Here is a 14,387-nt window from a genome sequence, read left to right as displayed (position 1 = left end):
AGAGAGTTACTCGTGCCAGTGTAAAAAGCCCACTCCCATCCACCAAGTCCGGCCCCCTCAGAAAGTACATTCTCTGCGGAAACAATCAAGGCTCTTTTCTCTCCAAGTTTTCCGCCTGCCGCATTCCTTCCCTCTGGCGCGTCGGCGTGCACTGACGTCATGACGCCGCACACGCAACCCCGCCCCTGCAGAGCTCCGCGCTGGGACGGAACCCGGGTTTCTCTCAAACCCGGAATGTGAGGCCTGGGCTTGGCGCTCTCTGGCTCCGTGCCCCGCTGTTTATCCGGGCCTGCGTGTGCCGCTGCTGCCCTATAGCTCGCCCCGGAGGAGCCAGGGCGGCCGTGCGCTTCTGCCCTGTGCCCGCGTGGCTGCCACCGCCCGTCCGAATCCTCCGGGGCCGCAGAGGAGTTCGCTACGGAGGGAGGCGGGGGCCTTCGGGAGGAGGAGGCGGAGGAGGCGGAGGAGGAGGGAAGGAAGATGGCGGCCGTGGAACTAGAGTGGATCCCAGAGACTCTGTATAACACCGCCATCTCCGCTGTCGTGGACAACTACATCCGCTCCCGCCGAGACATCCGCTCCTTGCCCGAGAACATCCAGTTCGATGTTTACTACAAGGTACGGGCGGTGGGCCTGCTCCCCGCTCCCCTGCGGCAACCCCGGGGGCCGCACCCCCTTCCACGTCTGCGAACCCTCGCAGTTAACCCCTCACCCCTCGTAGCAGGATCGCCTCCCGAGACATCTGGTGCGGTCTCTAGGTTGCCAGTAGGAGTACCCTGTCTCCATGTCCTCTGTCTGAAGCTCTTGGGCCTTGATTGGTATCTCTTCCTAATGAGACTCCCCGTTTTTTGGTGTTCCCTCCTACACTGTGCCCGCTCCCCCCCCCCCCCCCCCCCCCCAGTTTGGGTAGGCCTTTTGCGTGGACTTCCTCTATTGCGCCCCTGTACCACTCAGTCCTTCACTTCCAGCCTGTGCCTTCAGGATATTTTCTGCCCTTTACCCAGATGAAGTGTCAGCATTAGCTGAACTTTTTGCTCTGCTCTTATCCCCCCTTCCTACTTTCTCCTCTTGCCGCCCCTCATCCCAAAAATCTTTTCTCCTTCGTGTTCTTCGTTTCTCCTTTCTCATCCTAATCGAGAGGGAGTTGAGGATTTACTGGAGATAGTTGTGTGCTTTATTCGCATATCCTTTAAAGCTTTGGTTTTTGTTTATACTTGAGGTCGAATTGGGGATTTTGTTAATAGGTGAGTGGTGATAAACTGTTTGAAAGGAAAAGGGGGAAATCTTTCCTGAAAGAAAAAAAAAATGCTTTAGAATTTAAATTATGTTCATGTATTTGAAAGTTGCAATCTTGCAGCATTCCTGAATAGCTCCCCCTCAGAAATCTGAACAAAAAGTCTCCCAAGTCACTCTCCAAGGAGTTTCAAGGGTAAGTGTCTTAGACGTGGACAGTTTTTGCAATGTTTGGAGAGGGAGGAGAACTTTATGAACTCGGAGCCTCCCTTTCCTCCCCCCCCCCCCCAACATTTGAATGTGAACAGTGGACTTATTATTCAGTCCTCATTGCCTTGAATCAGCGTGGATAACTCTCCAGAAGTCTCCAGTAGCCACCCGTGCAAAATGTGACCAGAAGTGGAGTACGACTTATTTTTTAGATCTTAAATACTTCTTGATTAGTAACTTGGCTAGAACACAACGTAAACTGATATTTAACAGATGTGTATGTTCTTATATATGTATGGTGTTTTGTGGCAGTTGTTTTATTGGGAAGATTGCCCACTTTCTCCACCCCAGAATAATTTTTCAGAAAGCAGCTGACTTGCTACATTTTACTAAATCCAGCTGCATTACACCAGTTCTAACAATTCAGATGGCTTTTTTTCCCCCATAAATATTTGGAGAAGATTTATTTTGGTTATTTTATTATTTGGCCCTGGGGTAGAGAAAACCTCCCTTCATCCTAAATCCCTTTGATAAGTTGATTTACTTTTATATGTATGTAAGGAAATTTTGTATATTTAAGATTCATTCCTCCCAAGGTAGAATGAATTTGAAATTTGTCTTTCCCTGCCTGGGGAACTACTGCTTTGTGTGTATGCTTACTCTGTCCATTATATTAAATCTTATGTAATCTTTTACATTCCTAAGAGGACATAATTGGAAATTCAAGCAAAATACGGTTACTGCTTGAATTCCCTCAGAGTATACTTGACTATCTTCTAATAACTTTTGCTCCTGATCGAAGCTTTTTATTTGAAGATTATTATTAGTATGAACAGATGGTGCTTTTGCCACATCTTCTGATTCACGTAAATTCAGAGTTTTAATATTGCTTCTTTTTGGTACACTTCTAAATTGTCCTATGTCTGATGAAAGTGTGGCAGTGTGCTAAAGTGCAGGAAGGTATTTAACATGTGCTTGGAACTGTGTTAAGTGCTTTTACACATATTGTCTTGTTTAATTCTCAAAAGTAAACCATGGAGTAAGGTATAACCCTTTGTTAAAGGTGATAAAGTTAGATAATTTAGTCAAGGTCTAATACTTAGTATTTAGTTTCTGTGTTCTTGCTTTCTTGCTTGAAAAGATTTTGCATTTTGAGGTAATTGATGAAAGACATTTATAGAACAAATTCCTGGACTTGAATCTTTGATGGAAATAGAAGAAGGAGCTTCTCTTACTTTAAAACGTGGTATGAATACATAAATATAAATACTTTTTAAACATTTGAATGCATATGAATATAAGATCCTCATCCCCTGCCCAATTTGTGAACATTTTAAGGCTATTTACAAGTTTGCAGTTTTATCCAATTTAGAACCAAGGAGAAAGGCATTATCAGATTCCTTCAGCAGTCCCAACTTCCAGTAATAGGCATAGTCACATACAAAATTAGAATATTTGTGGAACCAAAAAATACCCCAATCCTCTTGATTGTTGTAGTTCAATGTAACTGTGTTAATTTTTTTGTGAGTAGCTTCAGGCAAAGGCATAGTCTTTGGACTATTAGGAGATGGGGTTTTGGAATGAATAGATGAGGTAGGCATGCTGACTGCTCCCTAAGGAAGGGAAAGGAGAGAGGTGTTGATATATAGAAAGGATAAAATGTAAAGGGATTTTTTTTTTTTTTTAAGAATGGAAGACATTAGGGGCGCCTGGGTGGCTCAGTGGGTTAAAGCCTCTGCCTTCGGCTCAGGTCATGATCCCAGGGTCCTGGGATCGAGCCCCGCGTCTGGCTCTCTGCTCCGCGGGGAGCCTGCTTCCTCCTCTCTCTCTGCCTGCCTCTCTGCCTGCTTGTGATCTCTCTCTCTCTGTCAAATAAAAAAAAAAAAATTAAAAAAAAAAAAAAGAATGGAAGACATTAGAATATATTTATTGGCTGAATGGCAGAAACCAAAATGGAATGAGAGTCCAGTTGTACAAGTAAGGTGGGAAATGAATGAAGCAGAATCCCTGGACAGGAGAATTAATTAACGAGTCTTACCTCTTCCTTCACCATGCATAAATTAAGGTATTGGTCTTAAATTGAAGTATGTATCTAAGGAAGAAGCAAGAATACTTGCTTCTCTGAGATCGGATGGAAGGTGTTGGGGATATAAAGTATCAGCATAGTGACGTTTGCAAAGAATGGTTGTCATGAATGGGAAGATCATCAGCTTAGAGGAAGGGATAAGAGTGGTGGTTTCTGTTTTGGAGGCCAAACTGAAGTTGAAAATGGCTGCTGATGTATATGGGAAGGGAAGTTCACCAAAAAAAATGTGTTTTAAAAAATAGCAAGTGGGGAGCATCTGGGTGGCTCAGTTGGTTAAGTGGCCAGCCCTTGATTTCCACTCAGGTCATGGTCTCAGGGTGGTGAGATCCAGCCGGCATCCGGCTCTGTGGTTGCCAGGCAGTGGGCTTGGGACTCTCTTTCTCTCTCCCTCTGCCCTACCCCACCCTCATGTGCTGTCTCTCCTTCTCTCTCTCTCTCAAATAAATCTTTTTTTTTTTTTTTTTTAATGACAGGTGGGAAAAAATGTAATTTTAAAAAATGACAGGTGGTATAGATGGCTCAGTAAAAATCCATATTTTACAAAATAATGTTATTGAATATGAATAGCTTTTAACCAGGGGTGCTCATTTAGGTATAGAAATGGGGGGAAAAAAATGGAAAGATAAATAGAAGGAATTGTAAAATTATATACCAAGTGAAAGCAAACAGTGAAGGGCTGATTTTTTTTTTTTTTTTTTAAGATTTTACTTATTTACTTGTCAGAGAGAGAGCAAAAGCAGGGGGAGGCATAGAGGGAAAAGCACACACACACACACACCGCTGAGCAAGGAACCTGACACAGGACTCAATCATGGGACCCCAGGATCATGACCCAAGCTGAAGGCAGATGCCCAACCAGCTGAGCCACCCAGGTGTCCCTGAAGGGCTGGGTTTTTTAAAGAATGAAGTTTATGATCTTTTAAACTGCTGAACGGTCTATTTTGTATCCTATTCCAATTACAAAATTGTCCATAGAGTTAAGTTTTGGTTAGGTAAAATGTTTCCATAATATGTTCTACTTACTATTTTCAGTCTTAACAACTTTGGTTTTTATTATAATTGTAAGTCTTATGCTGAAAACCATTAATAACTTTAGAGTTCATTTTTTCTTTTTCTATGTATATTTCTGTTGTATACCTATATAATGCTTCAACTAATTTTCTGATAAACTTTTGTTAACAAATTGAAAAAAAATTCTTGCAACATATTTGACAGCCAGAGAGTTAATAATCTTTTCATATAAAGAGCTCTTGGGCTTAATAAATTGAGAACTTAAACTATGGGGTAGGGGCATAAAAGACCATAAATAGCCCTCCATACCATATATCTCTGGATGGTAAGGTAATATGTTATAAATAATACCAGCTCATCTCAGTTTAAGCTGTGAATATATCTGATATATGAATCAGACACTCAGAACTTTATTGGTATAGGAAAGTGATTAAATATTGAAGTTTGTCTAGGGGAATTGATTATATGAGAATAAATGAGTCGAAGAAATTTTGAAGATGCACAATACTTAGGAGAGATGTGCGTTATAAGATAGTAAATTATATTAGAAAGCCACATATTTTAAAACAGTGTAGCATTGGGGTGCCTGGATGGCTGTTGTTAAGCTTCTGCCTTCGGCTTAGGTCATGATCCCAGGGTACTGGGATTGAGCCGTGTGTCAGGCTCCTTGCTCCACCGGAAGTCTGCTTCTCCCTGTCCCACTCCCCCTGCTTGTGTTCCCTCTCTCCCTATCTCTCTCTGTGTCAAATAAATAAATAAAATCTTAAAAAAAAAAAAAAGTGTAGCGTTGGCACAAGAACAGCAGAGAGATTATAGAATGTAGGAAGCAGTCTAGATAGAAATCAGAGCATATTTAAGAATAGTTAAATGAGGGGCGCCTGGGTGGCTCAGTCGGTTAAGCCGCTGCCTTTAGCTTAGGTCATGATCCCAAGATACTGGGATCAAGTCCCGCATGGGACTCCTTGCTCGCCGGGGAGCCTGCTTCTCTCTCCACCTCTGCCTGCCACTCTGCCTGCTTGTGTGTGCATGTATGCACGCTCTCTCTCTGGCAAATAAATTAAATCTTTTAAAAAAAATTTGTTAAATGAGAAAGTTATGGGACAATGCTATATTTTAAATGGGGAAATATATAAAAATATTTTGGGAATCTCTCTGTTTAGAGAAAAGTTAGACCCCTATGTCACACCATATAGTAAAATGACTTTCAGGTCAATTAAAGATTTAAATATTGCTGGGACATCTGGATGGCTGTCTGTTTAGTGTTCAGCTCTTTGTTTTGGCACAGGTCATGATGTTTGTGGGATCAAGCCTTGTACTGGGCTCTGTGCTTGGTATGGAGTCTGATTAAGATTCCCTCTCTCCCTTTCCCTTTGCCCCTCTCCACCCTTGCTCTCTAGCTCTCTCTCTCTCTCCAATAAATGGATAAAATCTTTAAAAAAAAAAAAAAGATTTAAATATGGCAAATGAAATCATAAAAGTTTCAGAATGGAGTGCATGGGTGGCTTAGTCAGTTAAGCATCTGACTCTTGATTTCGGCTCAGGTCATGATCTCATGGTCACGAGATCAAGCCCCATGTGGAGTTCCAAGCTCAGCTCACAGTGTCTGCTTGTCCCTCTCCCTCTGCTCCTCCCTATCACCTCTCAAATAAACAAATAAAAAAATAAAAACTTTTTTTAAAAGTACCAATAAATTATTGGGTCAGTGTCTTCTAGTGGAAAATGACTGAAATTTCTTTTTTAAAGAAATTATTAAGGGTGCCTGCGTGGCTTAAGTCTGTTAAGAGGTTGCCTTTCAGTTAGGTCATGATCCTGGAGTCCTGGGATTGAATCCTGCATCTGACTCCCTGCTCAGTGGGGAGTCTGCTTCTCCCTCTGCCCCTTCCCCTGCTCGCGTGTGCTCTTTCTCTCTCTCAAATAAATAAAATCTTTAAAAAATTATTAAGGTACTTTACAAATTTTAAAAATGTCAAACATTATAAGAATAAGTCATGTAACAGGCAGAGTCCTCTGTTAGTGTGGCCAACATTGTAATGCCATGTTGGCATGGGGAAGGCTTTTCTAAGCATGAAACCAGAACCTAGAAAGAAAAAGAGAAATTGATACTTGTAAGTACATTAAAAAAATGGAAAAATTGTAAGCATTTTTTAAAGACTATGGAAATGACAATATTTGACAGATAAGGGGTGTATTTTCTAATACAGAAAGATCAAATACTAATCAATATGTAAAAAATAACCAACTAATTTCCAGAAGACTTGGACAGCTCATAGAGGGGAAGATATGAATAGCCAGTAAACATCAAAAGATGCCCAGCTGAAATGCAGAATCAAGCCAAGGCAGTCATGAGGAAAAAAAAGAAAGAAAATCTGGAGAACTCACACTACCAAGTATCAAGCCATAGCAATTAAGATTAATACGGTATTGGCACATGGATAGACAAATAGACCAGTGAAACAAAACATTCCAGAAACAGACTGATGCATAAATTGTCACCTGGCTTACTATAAGAGTGACACTGGTACAGTAGGGAAAGGAAATTAATGGTATTGGTCAAAGTAATGGTATTGATCAATTAGGTATCCATTTGGGGGAAAAGTATATGACCTTACCTTACACCATACACAGTAATCATTTTTGAATGGTTTGCTGACCTAAATGTGCAAAGATTTTTTAGGAAAACAGTTTTCACTATGTCAGCAAAGAATTATTTAATAGTATAGAAAATGACCTAAATATAAAGATAATTTGATAAATTGGACTTTATTAAGATAAATAACATCTGTTCTTGAAAAGATACCATTAAGAAAATGAAAAGCCAAGCACAGAGTAGGGAAAGTGGGAAAAGATACTTGTAGGACATATGTCTAATCAAGGACTCATCCTGCATCTGAAGAACTAATACTAAGGAAATGAAAAATAACCCATTTTTTTAAATGGGGAAAGAACTTGAATAGGCATCTAAAAAGAGTATATTCAAAGGACCAATCAAGCTTTTAAAAAGGGACTCAACCTCATTTTGTTATCAGGGAAATTGTCTTACTGTACAATTCCTCAGAATGACTAAATGAAAAAAAATGTTAGGAAGTACATGGAGGAATCAGAACTCATATACCTTGTTAGTGGGAATGTAAATTGATGTACCGTTTAGGAAAACTAGCATTGTCTACTAAAACTGAGCATATACATACCCTGTAACACAGTAATTCTATTTCAAGAAATGTATGTTTAACGTTCAGGGGCGCCTGGGTGGCTCAGTGGGTTAAAGCCTCTGCCTTCGGCTCAGGTCATGATCCCAGGGTCCTGGGACTGAGCCCCACATCCGGCTCTATGGTCAGCTGACAACCTGCTTCCTCCTCTCTCTCTGCCTGCCTCTCTGCTTACTTGTGATCTCTGTCTGTCAAATAAATAAATAAAATCTTAAAAAAAAAAATTCAAAATGGGGGCACCTGGGTGGCTCAGTGGGTTAAAGCCTCTGCTTTTGGCTCAGGTCATGATCTCGGGGTCCTGGGATCAAGCCTGGTATCAGTCTCTCTGCTCAGCAGGGAGCCTGCTTCCCTCTCTCTGACTGCCTCTCTGCCTACTTGTGATCTCTCTCTCTGTCAAATAGATAAATGAAATCTTTAAAAAAAAAAAAAAAAGAATGTTCAAAATGGGGGTGCCTGGGTGGCTCATTCAGGTGAGCCTCTGACTCTTGATCTTGGCTCAGATCATGAACTAAGGGTCCTGAGATCAGCCCTATCTTGGGCTCAGTGCAAAGTCTGCTTGTCCCTCTCCTCCCCACTTTCTCTCTTTCTCTCCAATAAATACATAGATACCTACATAAAATCTTTAAAAGTTCTAAACAAATGGAGAAAAGATTCTTAAATATAGAAAGCAAACTGGGAGCTCCTAGGTGGCTCTGTCAGTTAAGCATCCTGACTCTTGATTTTGACTCAGGTCATGATCTCAGGGTTGTGAAATCAAGCACCATGTCAGTCGCTGTGCTGATCAGGGAATCTGAAGTTTCTTTCCTTCTGCTCCAGCCCCCAAGCACGAGTTCTTTCTCTCTCTCTCTCAAATAAATAAATTAATTAAAAAACAAAAAAACAAAAAAACTGATGATTACCAGAAGGGAGATGAGTGTGGTAGGTGGTTAAAATAGGTGAAGGGAATCAGGAATACACATTGTGATGAGCACTAAGTAATGTATAGAAATGTTGAGTCACTGTATTATACACTTGATACTAATATATATGTAAACTAAACTGGGATGAAAATTTTAAAAATTCACACACACAAAGAATGTTTATAACAACACTATTCATAAAAACCAAAAAGTATAAACTGTCTAAATGTCCATCAATAGAATTAATAAATAAATTGTGGAATAGTTACGTAGTTGAATACGATGCAGTGAAAATGAATGGGATTGTCTGGCTGGCTCAGTTGGTAGAGCATGTGATTCTTGATCTCAGGGTTGTGAGTTCAAGCACCAGATTGGGTGTAGAGCCCCCCGGCAAAAAAAGAAAGGAAGAAAGAAAGAAAAGAAGAAAATGCATGAACTGCAGCTGTTTGACACCATATGAATGAATCTCACAAGTGATACTGAGTATAAGAAGCCAGTGACAGGAATATACACCAGAGGCTCCCCAACTTTCTCCCTTCCCAGCAGCTGGTTCATGGCATTCCTAGGCCAAAAGAAATACCTAACAGTTCTATTTATTAAGTAGTAGAAACAGGGACGCCTGGGTGGCTCAGTTGGTTAAGCAGCTGCCTTCGGCTCAGGTCATGATCCCAGCGTCCTGGGATCGAGTCCCACATCGGGCTCCTTGCTCGTCAGGGAGCCTGCTTCTCCCTCTGCCTCTGCCTGCCTTTCTGTCTGCCTGTGCTCGTTCTCTCTCCCTCTCTCTCTCTGACAAATAAATAAATAAAATCTTAAAAAAAAAAAAAGTAGTAGAAACAACCTAATAATACTTGTGCCCTAACAAGAGCCATTTAAAAAATAATGCACATAGGGGCACCTGGGTGGCTCAGTGGTTTAAGCCTCTGCCTTCAGCTCAGGTCATGGTCTCAAGGTCCTGGGATTGAGCCCCGCATCGGGCTCTCCACTCGGCGGGGAGCCTGCTTCCTCCCCCCCCCCCGCCTCTCTGCCTACTTGTGACCTCTCTCTCTCTCTGTCAAATAAATAAAATAATCTTTTAAAAAAATGCACATAAGTTGAAAGAAAAAATATTATTTTTACTTTATTGTTAAACATACTTTTTTTTTTAAAGATTTTATTTATTAGAGATTGAGAGCATGAGCAGTAGGGAGGGGGCAAAGGGAGAAGGAGAAGCAGACTGTTTGCTGAGCAGGGAGCTGGCTGTCCAGCTGGATCCCAGGACTCCTGGATCATGACCTGCCTAACGGAGGGTAGATGCTTAACTAACTGAGCCACCCAGGTGCGCCATAACACAATTACTTATCACTGGGATGTATATGTTCAGCACTGTACAACTTCTGAAATCTTGGTATCTTGTTGGACACCCATCACCTCATTTTCTATTCCACGATGAGTTTTTTTTTTTAAAGATTTTATTTACTTATCTGAGAGAGAGAGTATGGGGGTGAGGAGCAGGGCAGAGCGACAATCAGATTCTCCTCTGTATGTGGAGCCCAACAATGGGCTTGATCCCAGAACCCTGAGATAATGACCTGAGCTGAAGTCAGACACTTAACCAACTGAGCCACCCAGGTGCCCAGTTCTATGTTGAGTTTTAAATGTTACTTATTACTGTAAGTAACACTGAAAATGCAGCTTATTAACCAAGATTAGATGTCACTGAAAAGAATACAGCAATCTAATAGTTGGTATGGTGTAACACAGATATCGGGTATCATTTCTCTCAAATTTAAAATTCCTTGCAGTTCCCGAGGCACCATTGGTGCAGTTTGGGAGCTGTGGGTATATTGTGTATGGTTCCATTTATATAATGTACAAAAACACAGGATGCCTGGGTGGCTCCGTCATTTAAGCATCTGACTCTTGATTCCAGCTCGGGTCGTGATCTCAAGAGTCGTGGTGGGATCAAGCCCACTTTGGGCTCCATGCTCTTCACGGAGTCTGCTTGAGATTGATTCTCTCCATCTCCCTCTACCCTCCCAATCCTGTGCATGCATGCTCTTTTTCTCAAATCTTTTTTTAAAAATGTGCAAAAACTAGCAAAACTAATCAAAAGTGTTGGAAGTCAGGAGAGGTTACCCTTGGAGGATAGTGATTACATAGGGGCACAAAGGGAGGTGTCTGAATTTCTGATAATATTTCTTTTTCCTGACCTGGATGTGGGTTATGTGTGTGTTCACTTTGGGAAAATTCACTGTTAAATATGTGAGTTGTGTGTTCTCTGTATATTTCAATTAAAAGGTTTTAAAAATATAACATTCATCCTCACTTATTGTCAAGGTTTATAGATTTAAATCACTCATACCTTTTAACCACAATACCGTTTAGAAGTGTTTTTTTTTCCCCCCTACAGAAATGTTTGTTGAGTGTGGAGAAAGTTCACTCAATGAGGATGTTTGATGTAGTGAACATCCATGTTCACTAGGATGTTCACTACATCAAACATCCAAACAATATTGTTCATGATGGCAAAAATTGGGTACAAACTATATGCTAATCAAACAAGAATGGACAATTGCACTGCAGTTACAAAGAATGAGGATGCTGTATACACTAGGGTAGAGATGCCAGAGCACATCAAGTTAGAATAAAAAGCTTGCTCAAAGTAGTATAACATAATCCTCTTTGTTTTTGTTTTTGTTTTGTTTTTAGTAGAAAAATATATAGGTATATTGTTGTTGTTGTTTTTTAAGTAGTTTATATGCCTAGTGCAGAGCTTGAAATCATGACCCTGAGTTCAGGACTTAAGATCAAGAGTGAAATGCTCCACCGACTGAGCCACCCAGGTGCCCCTATATGTGTATGTTTCTGTGTGCATTGAAAAAACAGAATCTAGAGGATCACAGAATTTTAATGGTATTTATTCAAGGGGTGGGACTGCAGTTGCTTTATACTTTATACATATATCCTTTGTGTTTTATTTTAATACTTGGATTTTTATAAACATATTATTTTGATATATAAAAGAAGTAAAATAGAATTTTTAAGGTATATGGACACAAAATTGTGCTAAGAGGAGAATAGCCTAAAAACTGATACTCTCGGGGCACCTTGATGTCTCAGTGGGTTAAGCTTCTGCCTTCGGTTCAGCTCGTGATCTCAGGGTCCTGGAATCGAGCCCCGCATTGGGCTCTCTGCCTACTTGTGATCTCTCTCTCTGTGTCAAATAAATAAATAAAAATCTTAAAAAAAAAAAAACTGATACTCAAATATTTGTCAGTGTGAACGAGATGTCCATGTGGCTTAATTAAAAAAATTAAAAATTCATTTAATTAAATAGTTGATTCAGTAACTGGCCAGATGAAGAAACATGAGAAAAAGCACTCATTCTCAAAATTAAGAAAAAGAATTAAGGGACACCTGGGTGGGTCAGTGTGTTAAGCCTCTGCCTTCGGCTCAGGTCATGATCTCAGGGTCCTGGGATCTAGTCCCACATCAGGCTCTCTGCTTGGTGGGGAGTCTGCTTCCCCTCTCTCTCTGCCTGCTTGTGATATCTCTCTCTCTCTCTCTCTCTCTCTCTCTGTCAAATAAATAAATAAAATCTTAAAAAGAAAAGAACAAAAACACAATTTAAAAAAGAAAGAAAAAGAATTAAAAAACATACAATGGAAAGGGGAAAGTAGCTTTTTAAAAAAGATTTATTTATTTTAGAGAGAGCATGAGCACACAAGAAGGTGGAGGGGGAGAGAATCTCAAGCAGACTCTCCATTGAGCACGGCTCAGTGGTGGGTTCCATGTGGGGCTTGACCTCACAACCCTGAGATCACGATCAGAGCAGAAATCAAGAGTAGGCTGCTCAACCCACTGAGCCAACCAGGTGACCTAGAAAGTAAATTTTTTTTTTTTTTTTTAGATTTTATTTATTTGAGAGAGAGAGAGAGAAGCGTACTCCCTGCTGAGCACTGATGCAGGGCTTGATCAGAGGACCCAGAGATCATGACCTGAGCCAACGGCAGACACTTAACCAACTGAGGAGCCCAGGTGTCCCAGAAAGTAGCTTTTTAAATTGTAGAATGGCTTCTTTAGAAGAGCTTTTATAATTCGATGCTAATCTGTCTGAAAACCTTCCTGAAAGTGTGTTTTTAGGAAAATACAAACGACCAAATGAGAGGTTAATAGACTAAAAACCATGAAAAAAATTGAGAGATTATACTTCTTCCTTTGTCTATCTGCCTCCCATCTCAGCAAACAAACAAGAGCTCCCACCGACTTCAGGCACTTTCTTGAGTATATTCAAAGAAGAGTTGATGCTGATACTTAATTTGTTCCAAACCAACCTAATTCTTTCCAATTAAAAAAGTAGAAAGAGGTCAACATAACATTGATACCTAAACCTAAAATAGGAACAAATAGTATCTAGAAAGCCTCACTTGTGAAAATCGTGAGGCAGAAATTCTAGATAAAATAATAAATGCAGATCATATCTTAATATTTACCATATTAATAGAACAGAACAACTATAAGCCTAACTTCCTTCCTTAAGATTTTTAAAATTTATTTGACAGAGAGAGGGAGATAGAGGGAGCGCACAAGCAGGGGGAGCTGCAGGCAGAGGGAGAAGGAGAATCAGGCTCCCCACTGAGCAAGGAGCCCGATGTAGGGCTTGATCCCAGGACCCTAGGATCCTGATCTCAGCCGAAGGCAGATAGATGCTTAACTGACTGAGCCACCCAGGGGCCCCTTAAGATTTTTATTTATTTATTTATTTATTTATTTATTTATTTATTTATTTATTTATTTTAAATGTTATTTATTTATTTGACAGAGATCACAAGTAGGCATAGAGGCAGGCGGGGGGCTGGGGAAGCAGGCTCCCCGCTGAGCAGAGAGCTCAATGAGGGGCTCGATCCCAGGACCCTGAGATCCTGACCCGAGCTGAAGGCAGAGGCCTAACCCACCAAGCCACCCAGGTGCCCCTTAAGATTTTATTTTTAAGTAATCTCTGTACCCACTTTGGGGCTCGAACTTAACAACCAAAAGTTGAATGCTCTACCAAGTGAGCCAGCCAGGTGCCCCCAGACTGATTTTTCTTTCCTCAATTGAAATATAGTTGAGTGTCATTAGATTTTTTTTTTTTTTAAGTGAAGACTTTCAGACTTACTTCTGGAGCTGTATACTAAGTAGTCAGTATTCCTCAAGTGCTGATTAGTGCAATTAAGAAATTTAAAGAAAAGAATAAATAGCCAACAAAATCAACTGAAAAACTGGAGCAGTAAGATAATTCAGGGACACCTGGGTGGCTCAGTTGGTTAAGTGTCCAGCTCTTGATTTTGGCTCAGGTCAAGATCTCAGGGTTGTTAGATATGCCGACATTGGGCTCCCAGCTCAGTGCAAAGTCGGCTTTGGATTCTCTCCCTCCACCCCTTCCCCTGCTTGCACTTGGCTTTGTGTGTGTGTGTGTCTGTCTGTCTGTCTTTCTCAAGTAAATAAATCTTGGGGTGCCTGGGTGCCTCAGTCACTTAAGTATCTGTCTTCAGCTCAGGTCATGATCCCAGTATCCTAGCATTAGCCCCATGTGGGGCTCCCTGCTCAGCTGGGAGCCTGCTTCTCTCTCTTGTTCTGCCTTCCCCCTCTTGTGCTGTCTCTCTCAAATAAATAAATAAACTATTTTAAAATAAATAAATCTTTTTTTAATTTAAATTTTATTATTTTTTTAAACATATAATATATTTTTATCCCCAGGGGTACAGGTCTGTGAATCGCCAGGTT

General features: G+C 40.7%; 1 protein-coding gene across 1 annotated transcript in view; it reads left to right on the top strand.

Moving 5' to 3' along the window:
- The first annotated feature begins 206 nt into the window (after positions 1 to 206).
- The window catches only part of LOC111151386 (amyloid beta precursor protein binding protein 2), a 59,862-nt gene continuing 45,681 nt past the window's right edge, over positions 207 to 14,387 (top strand). The window contains exon 1 of the mRNA XM_022509373.1: positions 207 to 615. Within this exon, the coding sequence (XP_022365081.1) occupies positions 478 to 615 (138 nt within the window). The 5' untranslated portion in view covers positions 207 to 477. The remainder of the gene's footprint in view (positions 616 to 14,387) is intronic.

This window comes from Enhydra lutris, unplaced genomic scaffold, assembly GCF_002288905.1.
Source record: "Enhydra lutris kenyoni isolate GAN:26980312 unplaced genomic scaffold, ASM228890v2 scaffoldscaffold26, whole genome shotgun sequence".
Lineage (NCBI taxonomy): Eukaryota > Metazoa > Chordata > Mammalia > Carnivora > Mustelidae > Enhydra > Enhydra lutris.
Note: the sequence above shows the minus strand (reverse complement) of the source record. Positions and strands in the feature narration are given on the sequence as shown.